This window comes from Notothenia rossii, assembly GCF_949606895.1.
Source record: "Notothenia rossii genome assembly, chromosome: 1".
In the NCBI taxonomy this organism is placed as follows: domain Eukaryota; kingdom Metazoa; phylum Chordata; class Actinopteri; order Perciformes; family Nototheniidae; genus Notothenia; species Notothenia rossii.
This window is the reverse complement of record NC_136912.1, coordinates 19,496,784-19,511,199: the sequence shown is the minus strand read 5'-3', so window position 1 is coordinate 19,511,199 and position 14,416 is coordinate 19,496,784. Positions and strand designations below refer to the sequence as shown.

Sequence of the window (14,416 nt, the reverse complement as noted above, 5' to 3'; positions counted from 1 at the left end):
TTTCTTTACAGATAAAGAAATTATGTATACATTGTGTAGTTATGACTTAAAATAATTAATGAGCGGGCCTACCTCAAAATAATTGTATTGAATAATATATTTGTGTATATCTTGTACTTCTTTTAAATATAGCCTACACACAAATATTTTTTCTGTAATGAAGGTTTGTTATTGTTTAGATTTTTTGAAGTTTATTTTTATTATCACTTACAGTATGTGTTTTTTATTTTTGGACCATATTTTTGTATTGACATGAATGGGCTTCCATACCCCCTTTCTGACTAACTCACTGCAAAAATATTCTCTCTTGCGTACCGAGTGGATGGGCGGGCTTAAGGTGATTATTTCTCAATATACGATCTTTGCTCGCAGCCAGAAGGGGCGTTAGTGAATGCACTGCTAGCGCTCGTAACTTGTTTAAAGATTAGCTGGCTGAAGACCGCAGCTGCATGGCTTACTGGTCCTAGCAGAGGGGTTATAGTAAAAACACCTTGTTAGTAACTGAGAGAGCTACTGGTTTGCACATATTCATCACGTTACGGTGCACCGTGTTTTTCTGAACCAGCGTAAACCGGAGCTGTCATGCAAACGTAGCTCCGTTAGCAAGCGAGCCAGGCCGACGAGAGCCCGGCTGATTGTATCCTTCATCGAGACGGGAGCATAGATGTTTCATACAAGACAGTTTACCGACGCTGAACAAGATGCGCAAGGACGTGAGGATATTGTTGGTGGGAGAGCGTAAGTAAAGCATACATTCACATCACAGTGTGTTAATCTGTGGTCTGCAGCGTCAGCCTTCAGTAGTGACTTTGCCCTGATGCTACCAGCTGGACTTGTGATGCTGCTGACTGACACAAACCATCACGATCATACTGATGTTGTGTGCTGTTTTGCTTTAACTTGTATGTAATTTAGTGGTATTGCTGCATGTCATATCCAGGACACTCGTAGAAAACCCTCCATTGATAAAGCTTTTTAAAAACAATAGTAGTTTTTCTCCCCATTACACAGCTAACTGCCAGCTAAGCTAAACACAGCTTGCTGACTTTATATTTTGACCTATGCTTTGCTATTGCAAGCTGACTGTCCATTGTTTTATTAAATATAACTTTGAAATCATATGGTTTATGCAGAGATACTTCTCTTTTTTAATAGCAAAGCTTAAGAAACAAATCATATTTTACAAGTGTAAGAAATAACTTTGAAAATCTAGCTTGGTAATGTGTGCTGTGTAAAATAGTTTTTTGTCTAGGTATTTAATTCATTAAATATCATGGTTTTAAGTGGAAGTCAACATCAGAGAGTGAATTATATTTTCCATATTTCCTCCTTCCCTCTGTGGGTATTTTTTTTTCACAGGAAGCCCAGCTATTTTGGGAATTGTGCTGTTAGAAATATTGTTTTCATTGTATTAAAGGTTAAGTCTTTTTGAAACAAATCCAGCATGAAAGCTGCAAATCATGTTTACATCCATAAACAATTGCCCTGTGGTGTTTGTGATTTCCACAATGAGGCCTTCTGTGTCTGAGTCAGATGGCCCAGAAAGCTTGTTGAGTAACTCTTTTCTTCTTCCCTTGACAGCCAAAGTGGGGAAGACGTCTCTCATTATGTCCCTGGTCAGCGAGGAATTCCCAACTGTGGTATGTATACATTATTATCAGATTTTGTATATCCTTAAAGATGCCTCTCCACCTTGAACTTAATCAATAATTCCCTTGGGTTGAGTTTAACACCATTAATTTTACCTGATTATCTGGTTCATTTTGTTTTTTCTCAGCATGATTACTTTAAAAACTACTGGCCAGATGTTAATGAAACTTAATCGCATGGTGACTTTCTTAACACTACAAGGTCTGGCTGTAATTTGTGAAAGTCTTATTGTTGCTACTAGTTAAAGCCTTTTACCTGGTTATAAAGATGTCTGTGTAAGTGATCACTATTTTGCTTTTACCCTAGGTTCCTTACCGAGCTGAGGAAATCACCATACCTGCAGATGTCACACCAGAGAGAGTTCCTACACATATTGTGGACTATTCAGGTACAGTACTAGACATGAACTGCCCCAGACACTTCATTAAATTGTGGTGACCTTTGTTGTGAAATCATAAATATACAAACTCCTTTAGTCACCTTTTTAAACCTAAATAATACTTTACTTCAAACTGCACATGTCTTCCTTCTACAGAGGCAGAGCAGACGGATGAGCAGTTGTTTCAGGAGATCTCCAAGGTCAGTCCACACATTATGCTTTCCTGTTAACCTGGAGAGAAGTGCTGATTCAGTTCTAAGCCTAATGGGTGTCTGTGTTGATCTCTCTCATAGGCCAATGTCATTTGCATTGTCTACTCTGTCAACAACAAGACTTCCATCGAAAAGGTGAGCTACCTCTGTGGCTGCTAGCATTTCAATAATTGGTTTGTATTACGGTTAACAGTAACATTTGTGAAGCTGTTGACTTATGTGTCACTCATGAATTTGTCCATCATAATGGTGATGATCTATTTTTGTTTTCCAAAGGTCACCAGCCACTGGCTCCCCCTCATCAATGATAACACAGACAAGGACAGCAGGTGGGAACTTGTATAAAAAGAGTTCAGAGTTTTCTGTGTTAGCTCAGTTTTGGGCAATTATTACGGGGGGAATTATGTGAAGGACCATTTCCTGTAGCAAGAGGCCAGTCATAAAACACAACTTGTGATTGAAGCAATGACCTACAGTAACGGGGTGGAACATTTCTCACAAATGTTTCTATGTAAGCTGAGAGCTTGAGTAAGCAGATTTTGCTTTAATTGCCCTGTATTTAGAGGTTTTCACTGTGGAATGAGTCGCTGCTTTACTGAGAGAGAAAATACCAAAGTACTTTTCTATAAAAACCACATTTTACATGTTTATATGTTTACGTTTTTAGTTGTACGAATACTTTGCAATGTGTACGTGTTTGTTGTGCCCAGGGTTCCTCTGATTCTGGTGGGGAACAAGTCGGACCTGGTGGAGCACAGCAGCATGGAGACCATTCTTCCCATCATGAACCGGCACAGTGAGATAGAGACTTGTGTCGAGGTGAGAGAGTAAACCGCCCTTTTTACTGCTCCCACTGTTTCTGAATCGTAACACCGTAAAGTAAATGCTTTGATAATACTCATCTGTTCAGATTTACCTGATGATAAATGCTTCCACATTGAATAAATGCAGTAGCAATGCTATTGATTCAGACATCAGGCAGACACATATTTCGCTCAGTGCACATAGTCAAAAGGGATGTAAACAAAAATGGAAATCAATAATATAGTCATTAAGCAGAACATAAAGTGGGGAAGAGGTTTGTACTCAATAATAACCATCGGTTGGCTGTTGACATCTTCTTGTTTACTGGCAGTGCTCTTCAGGTTTTTTCAGCCCGTTTTAAACACTTAAGTTGATGTAGAAACATTACTTTCTTTATAAATGGAGGTTTATTTTTTTTTCTTATGCTGACAATGTGGAAAGAGAATATCTACAGATAATATACAAATGGTTTCTGTCATTTCTACAGCGATATCTAAGTAAAGCCCTTTCAATCAATCAATGTTTATTTATATAGCCCAATATCACAAATGTTACATTTGTCTCAGTGCACAGTTTGTACAGAATATCAGTATGACAATACGACACCCTCTGTCCTTAGACCCTCACATCGTACAAGGAAAAACTTCCAGAGAAAACCCCACAGTTTAAAGGGGAACATGGGAGAAACCTCAGGGAGAGCAACAGAGGAGGGATCCCTCACCCAGGACGGACAGACGTGCAATAGATGCCGTGTGTAAATCAAAGAGATAATACATTTTACAGCGTAGGTAGACCAAATGTTTGGAAATGCATGTGTCTATAATAATAAGATGAATCCACGAGGATGTTAGCAATCTTGTGGGAGCCATCAGGGAATTAGTATGGTGAGAGTCAGGCAGGACCACAGTGACAGGTTCAGCCACGACTCGAAGTCCAGGACTCAGGATCCAGGACACACGACCACAGCAACAGGATTAGCCTCGACTCAGGATCCCGGCGTATATATGGACACAAAAAAGAGATTTGGGGGAAGCTGGGTTAATCGGAACATGAGAGTACACAGGTACAAACAGACAGAAAGACGGAATAAGGTGCCCCCCCCCCAACAGTCCAAGCCTATAGCAGCTAAACTAACGTGTCTACATACATGCACTCCCTTAGGATAGGTTGAGGGAAAAGGGTAGCAAGTAAGAAGTAGGAAACAGAGGTGGAGAGGCACACGCAGGGAGAAAGGTCCCCACTGGAACCTGAATTGGTTAGAGGTATAGGAGTAGGTCAGTGGCTACATTCCACACTCCCGGTGCCGGGCTAGGCGTTCTCTGCAACCTGTTAGGTCAGAGAGGGGAAAAGTTTTTGGATAAAGTTTTAAATATAAGATCTAAGTTTTTAGGATTTAAGTGAAAGAGTAAGAACTAAAATGTATAGGTGAAGAGGCACAATGTATCTACGTCAATGCACTCTTATTAGATTATTTTATTTGATCACTATAAGCTTTATCAAAAAGGAAGGTCTTAAGCGTACTCTTAAAAACGGATAGGCTGTCTGCTGCCCGAACACAAACTGGAAGCACGTTTACTATATAAAGTGTTTACAACGAGGAAGCCAAGATGATTTGATACTCGACACCTTGAGGTTAACTCGGTGTTAATTAAACCAGGCATGTTGCTCAGACTGATCCTGTTTGCTTATACCTTGTCTGGCACCGACTTAGCTCCCACAAACACATGTACAGTAACACAGTCATATACACACAAACACAGACTGGTATGTGTATAGGGATAGCCCCTCTTTGTCATAACACTATATATTGACAGGGTTGCAAAGGCGTCTCTATTAAAAAGTAAATCAGTATGTATAAAGTACAACCAAACTCCCTTCTCCCATTTCTTGTTTTGTTCAAAGTGTTCAGCAAAGAACCTGAAGAACATCTCAGAGCTGTTCTACTACGCCCAAAAGGCCGTGCTGCACCCCACAGGTCCTCTTTACTGCCCGGAGAAGAAAAATGTAAGAGCAGAAATATGCTGTTTGAATTCTGCACCACTGTCAGCTTGTTTTACATCAAGAAAGAATCTCCAATGAATTCAGATTTGACAGAGCTATGTAATGCAGAACGTTGTAGCGGTTTTAAGCACACAGACTAAAAATGGAAGGTCATTGTGGGTTTTAAACTGAATTTAAGCAAAAGGGGAACTACAAAATGATTCTGTTGAAGTCATTTTGATTTGCCTATTTGATTCCCAGATGAAGTTACTGTGCATCAAAGCCCTGACTCGAATCTTTAAAGTGTCTGACCTGGATAATGATGGGATTCTCAATGATAACGAGCTCAACTTCTTCCAGGTAAGTCCACAGATCACTGCTGTACAAAGGTTAGTAGGTTTATCACAATTTGCACAGGACCTGTTTTGTCTCCCTTTAACAACAATGATGTTTTTGTCTGATCTTTCAGAGGACAAGCTTCAACATCCCACTGGAGTCCCAGGCGTTGGAGGATGTAAAAAATGTGGTCAGGAAGAATTTGAGTGAAGGAGTGCGAGACAACGGACTCACCCTGAAAGGTAGGAATACATGGAATGGCCTCAATATCATGTTTACATCTTCAAATGGTTTCTGAGTGTTGTTTGATGTTTATTGTGATATTCCTCTCTAGGCTTCCTCTTCCTCCACACTCTGTTCATCCAGCGGGGGCGCCATGAAACTACGTGGACCGTGCTGAGGAGGTTTGGTTACGACGATGACCTGGAGTTAAATCAAGACTACCTGTTCCCCCCGTGAGTCTCAGGCTTAATTTCTTAGTCACCCACCACCAACTCCATCCTGTGGACATGCCTTGTTAAAAGAAAAGTCATTCTGTGCCCTTATTAGATTTGCCAAGAGAGAACCGCTAAAGAACTTTGAATAGGCAACTGTATATAATATGTATCCTCTTGTTTAATCGTGTGTTTGTTTTGGGTTCTGCTCATTGACCGTACAATTTGCTTTAATATTTCACTGTTTTTAGGTTGAAACTTCCTCCAGACTGCACCACGGAGCTCAACCATAACGCCTACCTCTTTCTCCAGAGCGTCTTTGACAAACATGACAAGGTACAATCCTGTAAACCTGGCTCTGCATTTACTACACCCTCTGCCCTGGAGAGGCTTTAACAGAAAGCTGCTCAGTACGGTACACGGCACCAAACAAAAATACCCTCCCATAGCCGGCGCTGACCGCCTGCTGAGGCGAGATTTAACATGTTGTCACTGAGGCAAGATTTAACATGTTGTCACTGAGGAGGGATTGACGGCAGAATTAGCCGCAAGGTTAGAAAGTCAAAGAGGGAAATTGACTGCTTGTGCCATAATCTGCTTTCTGTCACTGTGTCAAATGTCAAACTGTGAATGTGGGTGCGAATTTTTGTTTTTCTCAGTTGCAAATGACTCGGTTGATCCCATATTTTCCGATTTTAAACATTTCCTGCCTGTCAACAGGCCCAAAGTTTAAAGAAACAGACAGGAGCAAAGCAGTGTACAGATCTGGATGGACACATCAGGCAAATGTATTTTAGATTACGAGAAAAAGGTGTAGGCTATATTTAAATTATTTTAACACCTTTCCTGTGCTGTCAGAGACACTTCTGACAGGGAACTGAATCCCCTCTCTACACTGTCTTTAAAGCCACTATACTGCTTTTACAAAAACAGTGTTTTTAACTTAAAGGGTTAGGTCAGATTCTGGCATATTTTGCATATTTTGCTGTAGTTTCCCAGCCTATAACCAACTTCTCCTTCCATCAGGACCGTGACTGTGCCTTGTCACCAGAGGAGATGAAGGACCTGTTTGACGTGTTTCCCTACATGCCCTGGGGTCCAGATGTCCATAACACAGTTTGCACTAACGACCAGGGCTGGATCACCTACCAGGGATATCTCTCCCAGTGGACGTAAGTGGTGTTCATTTCCGTTAAAGCCAGTATGTGTGTATAATGGGCAGTATCAAAATCTCTGTACATATTTATTTTTTATTAAACACAATATCTCAGTCACGTTTGTTTCTATACTTAATAAATCTTCCATTCAATCTATTTCAACTTACATTTGTTCAGGTTAACAACATATCTTGATGTCCAACGATGCCTGGAGTATATGGGTTACCTTGGTTACTCAATAGTTGCTGAGCAGGAGTCCCAAGCAGCAGGAGTAACAGGTGGATTACACCATCACATCTTCTTTTCCATATTTGTTTAAAATTATAGCATGTAGATCTGCCTAATCCATGGTTGTTATTCAGGGTCATAAATCAATTGGGTAATTGCTTCACATGTCAATTAACTATTTTCAGATAGTCATGCTGTGAGTAATGTCATCAGTAAATCACCACCTTTGGACATTTGAAGCAGCTGTTCAATCTAACTGTCTGAAGGCATGTGTTGTGAATAGCAGCAGTCTGAACAACTTGTGTGTGTGTGTGTGTGTGTGTGTGTGTGTGTGTGTGTGTGTGTGTGTGTGTGTGTGTGTGTGTGTGTGTGTGTGTGTGTGTGTGTGTGTGTGTGTGTGTGTGTGTGTGTGTGTGTGTGTGTGTGTGTGTGTGTGTGTGTGTGTGTGTGTGTGTGTGTGTGTGTGTGTGTGTGTGTGTGTGTGTGTGTGTGTGTGTGTGTGTGTGTGTGTGTGTGTGTGTGTGTGTGTGTGTGTGTGTGTGTGTGTGTGTGTGTGTGTGTGTGTGTGTGTGTGTGTGTGTGTGTCCGCCCCACTGCAGTGACCAGAGATAAGAAGATTGACCTGCAGAAGAAGCAGACCCAGCGCAGCGTCTTCCGCTGTAATGTCTTTGGAGACGTTGGCAGCGGCAAAAGCGGCTTCCTGCAAGCCTTCCTGGGTCGAAACCTCATGGTAAACAGATTTACATACCAGTAATAATGACACATTTCAATGCATACTATCCCTTTTATCCCTTCCTCTCATATATTTCACAATGTCCCAGATTTAAACAAACAATGTTGGTTTTACTTTTTCACAGGCATTAAACCCTTTGCAACACACTGTACAAATAAGTAATAATAATAAAGCTTTATTTATATAGCACTTTTCATACAACACGTGCAGCTCAAAGTGCTTTCCAAAATGGCACATCACAAGTTAAAAACCAACAACAAGAAATTCACCTCAGATTATTTTGTTAAGAACTTTAAAAGGTACATGCAGCAAAATATAAAATGTTATCAGGTTAATAAACACAAGGAGGTAAAATGTATGACAATAAAATAAAATAAATAATGGTTTCTCTGACAGATAAGACACAAGACAACTGAGTCGATGGAACATTAGAAAATATAATATAAAATATAAAACCCCATGAAACAAAGTGAACATATAGGTACAACAGGAAAAAAAAGATTAAAACAATATAAAGGTAGGTAAATAATAAAGACCAAATAACTTTTAAAGTGGGGGGTTGCTAATAAAAAGTACAGGGCTTATATGAAAAGTTCATATTTCACGTCAGATATCCCATGTTTTTTTCCACATGGCCACACACATAACTGTTGTACACTATCATAACACATAACCCTCTCTTGTATATATGTGATGTGATATGTGAAAAACATTTCCCAGTTGCTAAATAATAGTTTACAGACAGTTTCATATCCTGATCAAATTTTTATGATGTTCCCTCCCTTCTTTTTTTTCAGCGCCAGAACACCATTAATGAGGAACAAAGGTCCTACTATGCCATCAGCACAACCTATGTTTACGGCCAGGAGAAATACCTGCTTGTGAGTATCAAAGAAACCTTTTAATACTACTATTCTTTTTGTTGCAATTTGGAGTTAGTGCAGCACCATCTGGGCTGTACTTGTTATGTTCACGCAATTATTTTGTTAAGCAAGCATTTGTACCTGCTCAAAAAAGGATGTAGATTGCAGTACTTACTTGAAACAGCACATGCAAAGCTTCCTGTGTGGCAATGCATTACTGAGAGGTTGCCACTAACATGTGATTGTGAAGGAGCAGAACAAAACGTTGAATATTCCCATAGTTTCATAGATTATGTATTATATCACAATATTTGAAATAAAGTAACGTTGCTACCTTTTGGTCAAAACATATGCACTCTCAAATTTGATTGCTGAACTAGAGTGATTCCTGCAGAAATGAAGTGCATTAATTTCCATCATCCATTTATCCATCCATCTAGCATGTGACTATTGCTGTTGCAATGTTCTTGTAACTCTTCTTCTTCTATCTCCTCTCAGCTTCATGAAGTTTTCCCTGACTTTGACTACCTGTCTGATGATGACCTGGCCTGTGACATTGTGTGCCTGGTCTATGATGCCAGCAACCCTTACTCCTTTGAATACTGCGCCAAAGTCTTCAAGGTATATGTGCGCATTATCTCAGTCAAATGACACCTTGAACCCACACAGGGTAAACAGAAAATGACATAATGTTTTCACAGCAATTTTCTGTGTTTTCTACCCACAATGTTTAAAGGTCCCCTATTATCAGCCCTGCACATAACTTTTTTTCATCAATATATTATAGGTCTCAGATATATACAAAACATGTCTCTGAGGTGTTTGGCTCCAAATACCAAACAGATCACCCATTGCAGCATCCCATAATCCCCTCTGTTTCAGCCCTGTTCCAAAAGTGCTGATTCTATGTCTTTTACTTTAGATGAAATATATATTTGCGAGATATTTGGTAAAAAGAACGCAATGGTGCTCTAGGTGGAGATTCAGGTGATAAAGTGGGGGGGGGGGGTGACCTTGGTTGGTGATTGGCTAATGGTTACTCAAGCCAAAAAATCGTCGTGACATCATAAAGTGGGCAAAATCTGATCAGCTCATTTTCAGACAGGTTTTTATATAAATGGATCAGGACAAAAAGTGAGCAAATCTTTTTTCCTGAAACTTTCAGAATCTCTTTACACAGAGAGGACACATGTTTATGTATAAAAGACGTGAAAAAGTGGATTTTGCATAATAGGTGACCTTTAAATATTTGGATTCAAAACATAAGAAAAACACTCAATGATTTTGACCCCCTTGTCTGTGAATGTGAATTTGTTTCATTTTCCTCCTCAGCAATACTTCATGGACAGCAAGATTCCATGTATGATGATAGCAGCGAAGTCCGACCTGCCGGAGATCAAACAGATTTACGGCTGCACTCCTCTGGACTTCTGCAGGAAGCACAAGATGCCCCCTCCCCAGTCCTTCACCTGTAACACTGCAGCAGTGCCCAGCAAAGACATCTACACCAAACTTACCACCATGGCCATGTACCCGTAAGTATGGAAGAAACACACTCTAGATTTGTAATTGTTGCACTCTAGGAAAACTTATTTTATTATTAGGAGGAAAAGCATAGCAAGATGTACAGTCCTTTCTATGCCTCTAGCTAAAGCTCATGCTGATTAATAAAATAATCCTCCAATCAATCCTACCCTTAAACAGGTGTTTCTGTTATTCACGCTACCCTTTTTGATATAAACCATTGTTTTTAGCAGAACGGATTAACAAAACCTTCATGAAGATATGATTGATCGCAGGACTGTTGTGTTTTACAGCATTATCTAGGTATACCTAACAAACTGGCAACTCAGTGTATGAAGCTAACCTGCCTTTTAATATTGTGTGTCTTGTTTGTTATCACACCAGTTCACGAAGAACAGTGATGTTTGGATATGATTGAACCATACAGTCTATGGATCGAACACATCGTCCCTCACCAAGAGAAGAATTTAAATTGTGTTCCCAGTAATGAAAAAAAGAGAATTTCTGATTGTTAACTTTATTAACCATCGCAACCCCTATTCAAAACATTACTGAAGGCCTGTGTTTTCTAAATACCCATGTAGCTGAAGGTACTGGAAGATATTTTAACATGATACATTAATACATCCTCCTGGGTCTATAGCAAATTGCACTGGCCAATTAGTGCTTAATATCCTGAGCTAAAGATCCTCTGAACAATGGTGAGGAACCTCAGTCACTGGTGCTTGTTTGCTCCAGTTTTAATATGTATTTCCTGTACGCTGTGAAATAAATTCCTGCAGTTGTATCAAAATTGGTAGGAAGCCCTGCATGAAACAGATGGGTTGTTTTTTTAAATACAAAGCTCTCTGCACTGTGTGTAATTTCTAGGACTTCTACCTCAGGATAAACCTGCTTCTTGTGGGGATGCTACCACACTCGGAGTCCTTATCAGACATGATGTACCTCAGACTATATGAATGCATTTCACTCCCCTCTGGGCGTGTTGCTTTCAAATCTGAAACCACAGTGTTTTGCTCTGTGTGTTAATGTGTTTCCCTGCTGAGTGGTGATGCTGATCTCTCCTAGAGGATCACACTCCTGCAGTCAGTCAGCGAGCCTGCAGTCCGCTGGCAACACACAGCGCCTCTCTGCACATCACAGTTACAGAACTACACAGACCAGCTATTAGTACATCCACAACTAAATAGATTACTATGATAAGATTCAGAATATATTTGAGATCAAACTCGGGGGTAGCTAACAATTCATTTCTCTTGATTTGTTGTTAAGTCTGAAAAATGTTGATTACTGTTTTTAACTGGTGGCCCAAGATGATTCCTTTTTAAATGCCTTTTGTTTTCCATAGCTCAAAGACAATCTGTTTACTGTAATAGAGGAGGTAATAAACCAGAACATATTCACAGTTAAGATGCTAAAATCAGATCATTTTGTTCATAAAAACTGAATGTAATATCTATGTAATCTTTGCAGATGTACTTCAAACTAAATGTGTAGTTTTGTTGGGAGAACTTTACTTTCTAAATTCACAGAAAACATTGCATTTAGTTAATCGAAACTAATTCAAGAATGATTGCATCTCATCGAGAGGAAATTATTTGAGAAGGTTTTTTATTGTCGACCATAGATTCTGTCTCTCAGGCCATGAGCCTCAAACTACTTACTGCATGGTGGTGGCATCTTTGAACTCTTTGTTTCTTTCTCTCTCTGGTGTTTTTAATATATAATCTGTTGGTTGGTGTTTGTCTTCCTCAAATCTCTCCTCAGCCACGCCCGGCTGCGCTGCATGTGTACTTGTAACCGGTGCACCTTCTGCTTGTGTCAGAACTTCCTCAACTCTGAGCTGCTGCAGACGGTCAGGGCCAAACTCTACGCTGTTGTACTCAGAAGGTCCTTTTTTAAAATCTTTTTAAAAACCCTTCCTGTATCTCTGATAAGTTTCCCGGCATCGCACCTCAAGCTTCCCATTCAGTTCTTCTGCTTCTTGCTTGCCTTTGTTTTTTACAGAGCTGTTCTATTTTTAGGAACTGATTTCCCAGAAATTTGAATAGGATACATGTCATTCTCAGTTTCTACATCATAGTTTACATTTGTATTTCCCCCTTGTTTCATGCTGTCAGTGCTTTGAGTCCATCTCAAAAACCATTCTATTATCTTTATTTTTGTCTACCTTTTTTGATATTGCTTGTAAGCTTCCTGTTCCACAGTAGGATTGAAACTGTACCTTTCAATTTTGATCTCAGTCTCTTTCGTCATTCAGTTGGTTTCAGCTGCTCATTGTTGTCTTCTCATGTCACTGTGCCTCAGCCGCCTCACTTAACAGAGCTGTCATAGCTAATTCCTTGTCTTGTTATCTCATGTCATAACAATAATCCCTAACGTCCCTCATGATTTTGACTGGCTTTCTCTTCTATATATATATCCATGTTTCAAGGGTTCATCCCTGTTATTTCATCCATATTTTCTTATGGTTAATACCTTTTTTATTTTCACATCATCCTTCCCAGCAACACCTCGTCTATTTAACATTTTTTATTATTTAGTGTCCTTCCTTTCTTCCAACCTCTTTAATGATCTTTCTTTGGTTTCATCTTTGTTTAACAGACATGTAAGCAAAGCAGATTTGAAGAGCTCCACCTTCTGGCTGCGAACGAGCGTCGGGGCCACAGTGTTTGCGGTGCTGGGCTTCGCCATGTACAGAGTGCTGCTCAAACAGCGGTGATCTAAGGGCACCCGGGTGTAACCCTCTTTATCCCCATGGTACACACAGAACTGTTTTTACCAGTCACAACTTTAAGCTTGTATTAAGTAAATGCAAATATAATAAAATGTGTCATGGTTTTGTTTTCGACGTAAAGAGAAAGCTTATCTTAGCAAAGATTTGTTTTTCACATCCTCATTCCACTGTACCTTTCTCATCTGGGGAACAGAAAGAAACAATATTTAATTTTTTACAAAAAAATCCTTATTTGCTTAATCTGTTTGTTTGCAAGTTTTTGCAACTCAATATATCTATATTTATATAAATAAATGAAGGTTAAGCTGCTGATGAGCCGCAGTGAGTAACGGGGGCGAGTTGCCTATAAAGCTATATTTTGGTTGCTTGATGATTGAAATGAACAATTTGGTTTCAGTTGTGATGTGTGAGATTTGCAATAACATTGATGCTTTTATTAGATTGAACTATATGTAAATAGTGTAAATAATATAGACTGTACATTTGTTTGTCTTTTAAAAGGGCCATGTCTGATTTACACTTACAACACTAAATGCATAGATATTAGCTTAATCAGCTTATAAACTTACAAAAACATTAGCATTGATATTAATAGTTTGCCCTTTTTAAAGGCAAAATGATTGGATTCTAACTTTTTGTATTGTTTACACATCTGAGTATGGCAGTGTTTGATTTGTGCAATGTCATCGAAGGGTCTGCCGCTCTCGTGTGTGTGTGTGTGTGTGTGTGTGTGTGTGTGTGTGTGTGTGTGTGTGTGTGTGTGTGTGTGTGTGTGTGTGTGTGTGTGTGTGTGTGTGTGTGTGTGTGTGTGTGTGTGTGTGTGTGTGTGTGTGTGTGTGTGTGTGTGTGTGTGTGTGTGTGTGTGTGTGTGTGTGTGTGTGTGTGTGTGTGTGTGTGTGTGTGTGTGTGTGTGTGTGTGTGTGTGTGTGTGTGTGTGTGTGTGTGTGTGTGTGTGTGTGTGTGTGTGGCTTCAAAATTCTAACCATTCCAGAGTTTTAAGACTTACTTTATAAAATAATTCCCTTTTCTCTCTCTGCTTTGCTTTCCATTCTCCAGCTATAGTAACTTTTATTGACAGTGTGCTGAATAGAAATAAATGGAGTCATAGTAAGTTTGACAGTTATTTTACCCTGTTGTGAATCCTGGTATCCTTTAAGCAGAAAATGCAAAAAAATGTGACCCCAGTTTTAAATTTCCATCCAATCGCAACTGCTTGCCTCAAAGCTCAGTTTGTGTATATCCTCAGCCCTGCCTTTCCAAATGTTTACAATAAATGAATATCTCTATTAAGTCTTGTGAGGGCATTTCTTTTCAATTTCAGGATTGAAGATTTTTTATATCTGCACAGCTGTATAGCTGATCATGTGTTACTTGAATAT

The 14,416-nt window shown here is 39.5% G+C and overlaps 1 protein-coding gene across 2 annotated transcripts; it reads left to right on the top strand.

Moving 5' to 3' along the window:
• The first annotated feature begins 368 nt into the window (after nucleotides 1-368).
• Nucleotides 369-14,327, top strand: rhot1b (ras homolog family member T1). Of its 2 annotated transcripts, XM_079682303.1 has the most exons (20): nucleotides 369-738; nucleotides 1,582-1,640; nucleotides 1,957-2,038; nucleotides 2,186-2,229; nucleotides 2,323-2,376; nucleotides 2,518-2,570; nucleotides 2,952-3,060; nucleotides 4,948-5,049; nucleotides 5,287-5,385; nucleotides 5,495-5,603; nucleotides 5,696-5,816; nucleotides 6,047-6,131; nucleotides 6,822-6,967; nucleotides 7,130-7,230; nucleotides 7,780-7,910; nucleotides 8,711-8,794; nucleotides 9,275-9,397; nucleotides 10,109-10,311; nucleotides 12,068-12,190; nucleotides 12,905-14,327. In XM_079682303.1, exons 1-20 carry the CDS (start codon nucleotides 702-704, stop codon nucleotides 13,020-13,022), a joined length of 1,983 nt encoding a protein of 660 aa, XP_079538429.1. In that variant the 5' UTR covers nucleotides 369-701; the 3' UTR covers nucleotides 13,023-14,327. The 2 variants fall into 2 exon arrangements, with proteins under 2 accessions (XP_079538429.1, XP_079538430.1); XM_079682304.1 differs by lacking the exon at nucleotides 12,068-12,190 and having other exon boundaries at nucleotides 370-738.
• Nucleotides 14,328-14,416: the final 89 nt, after the last annotated feature.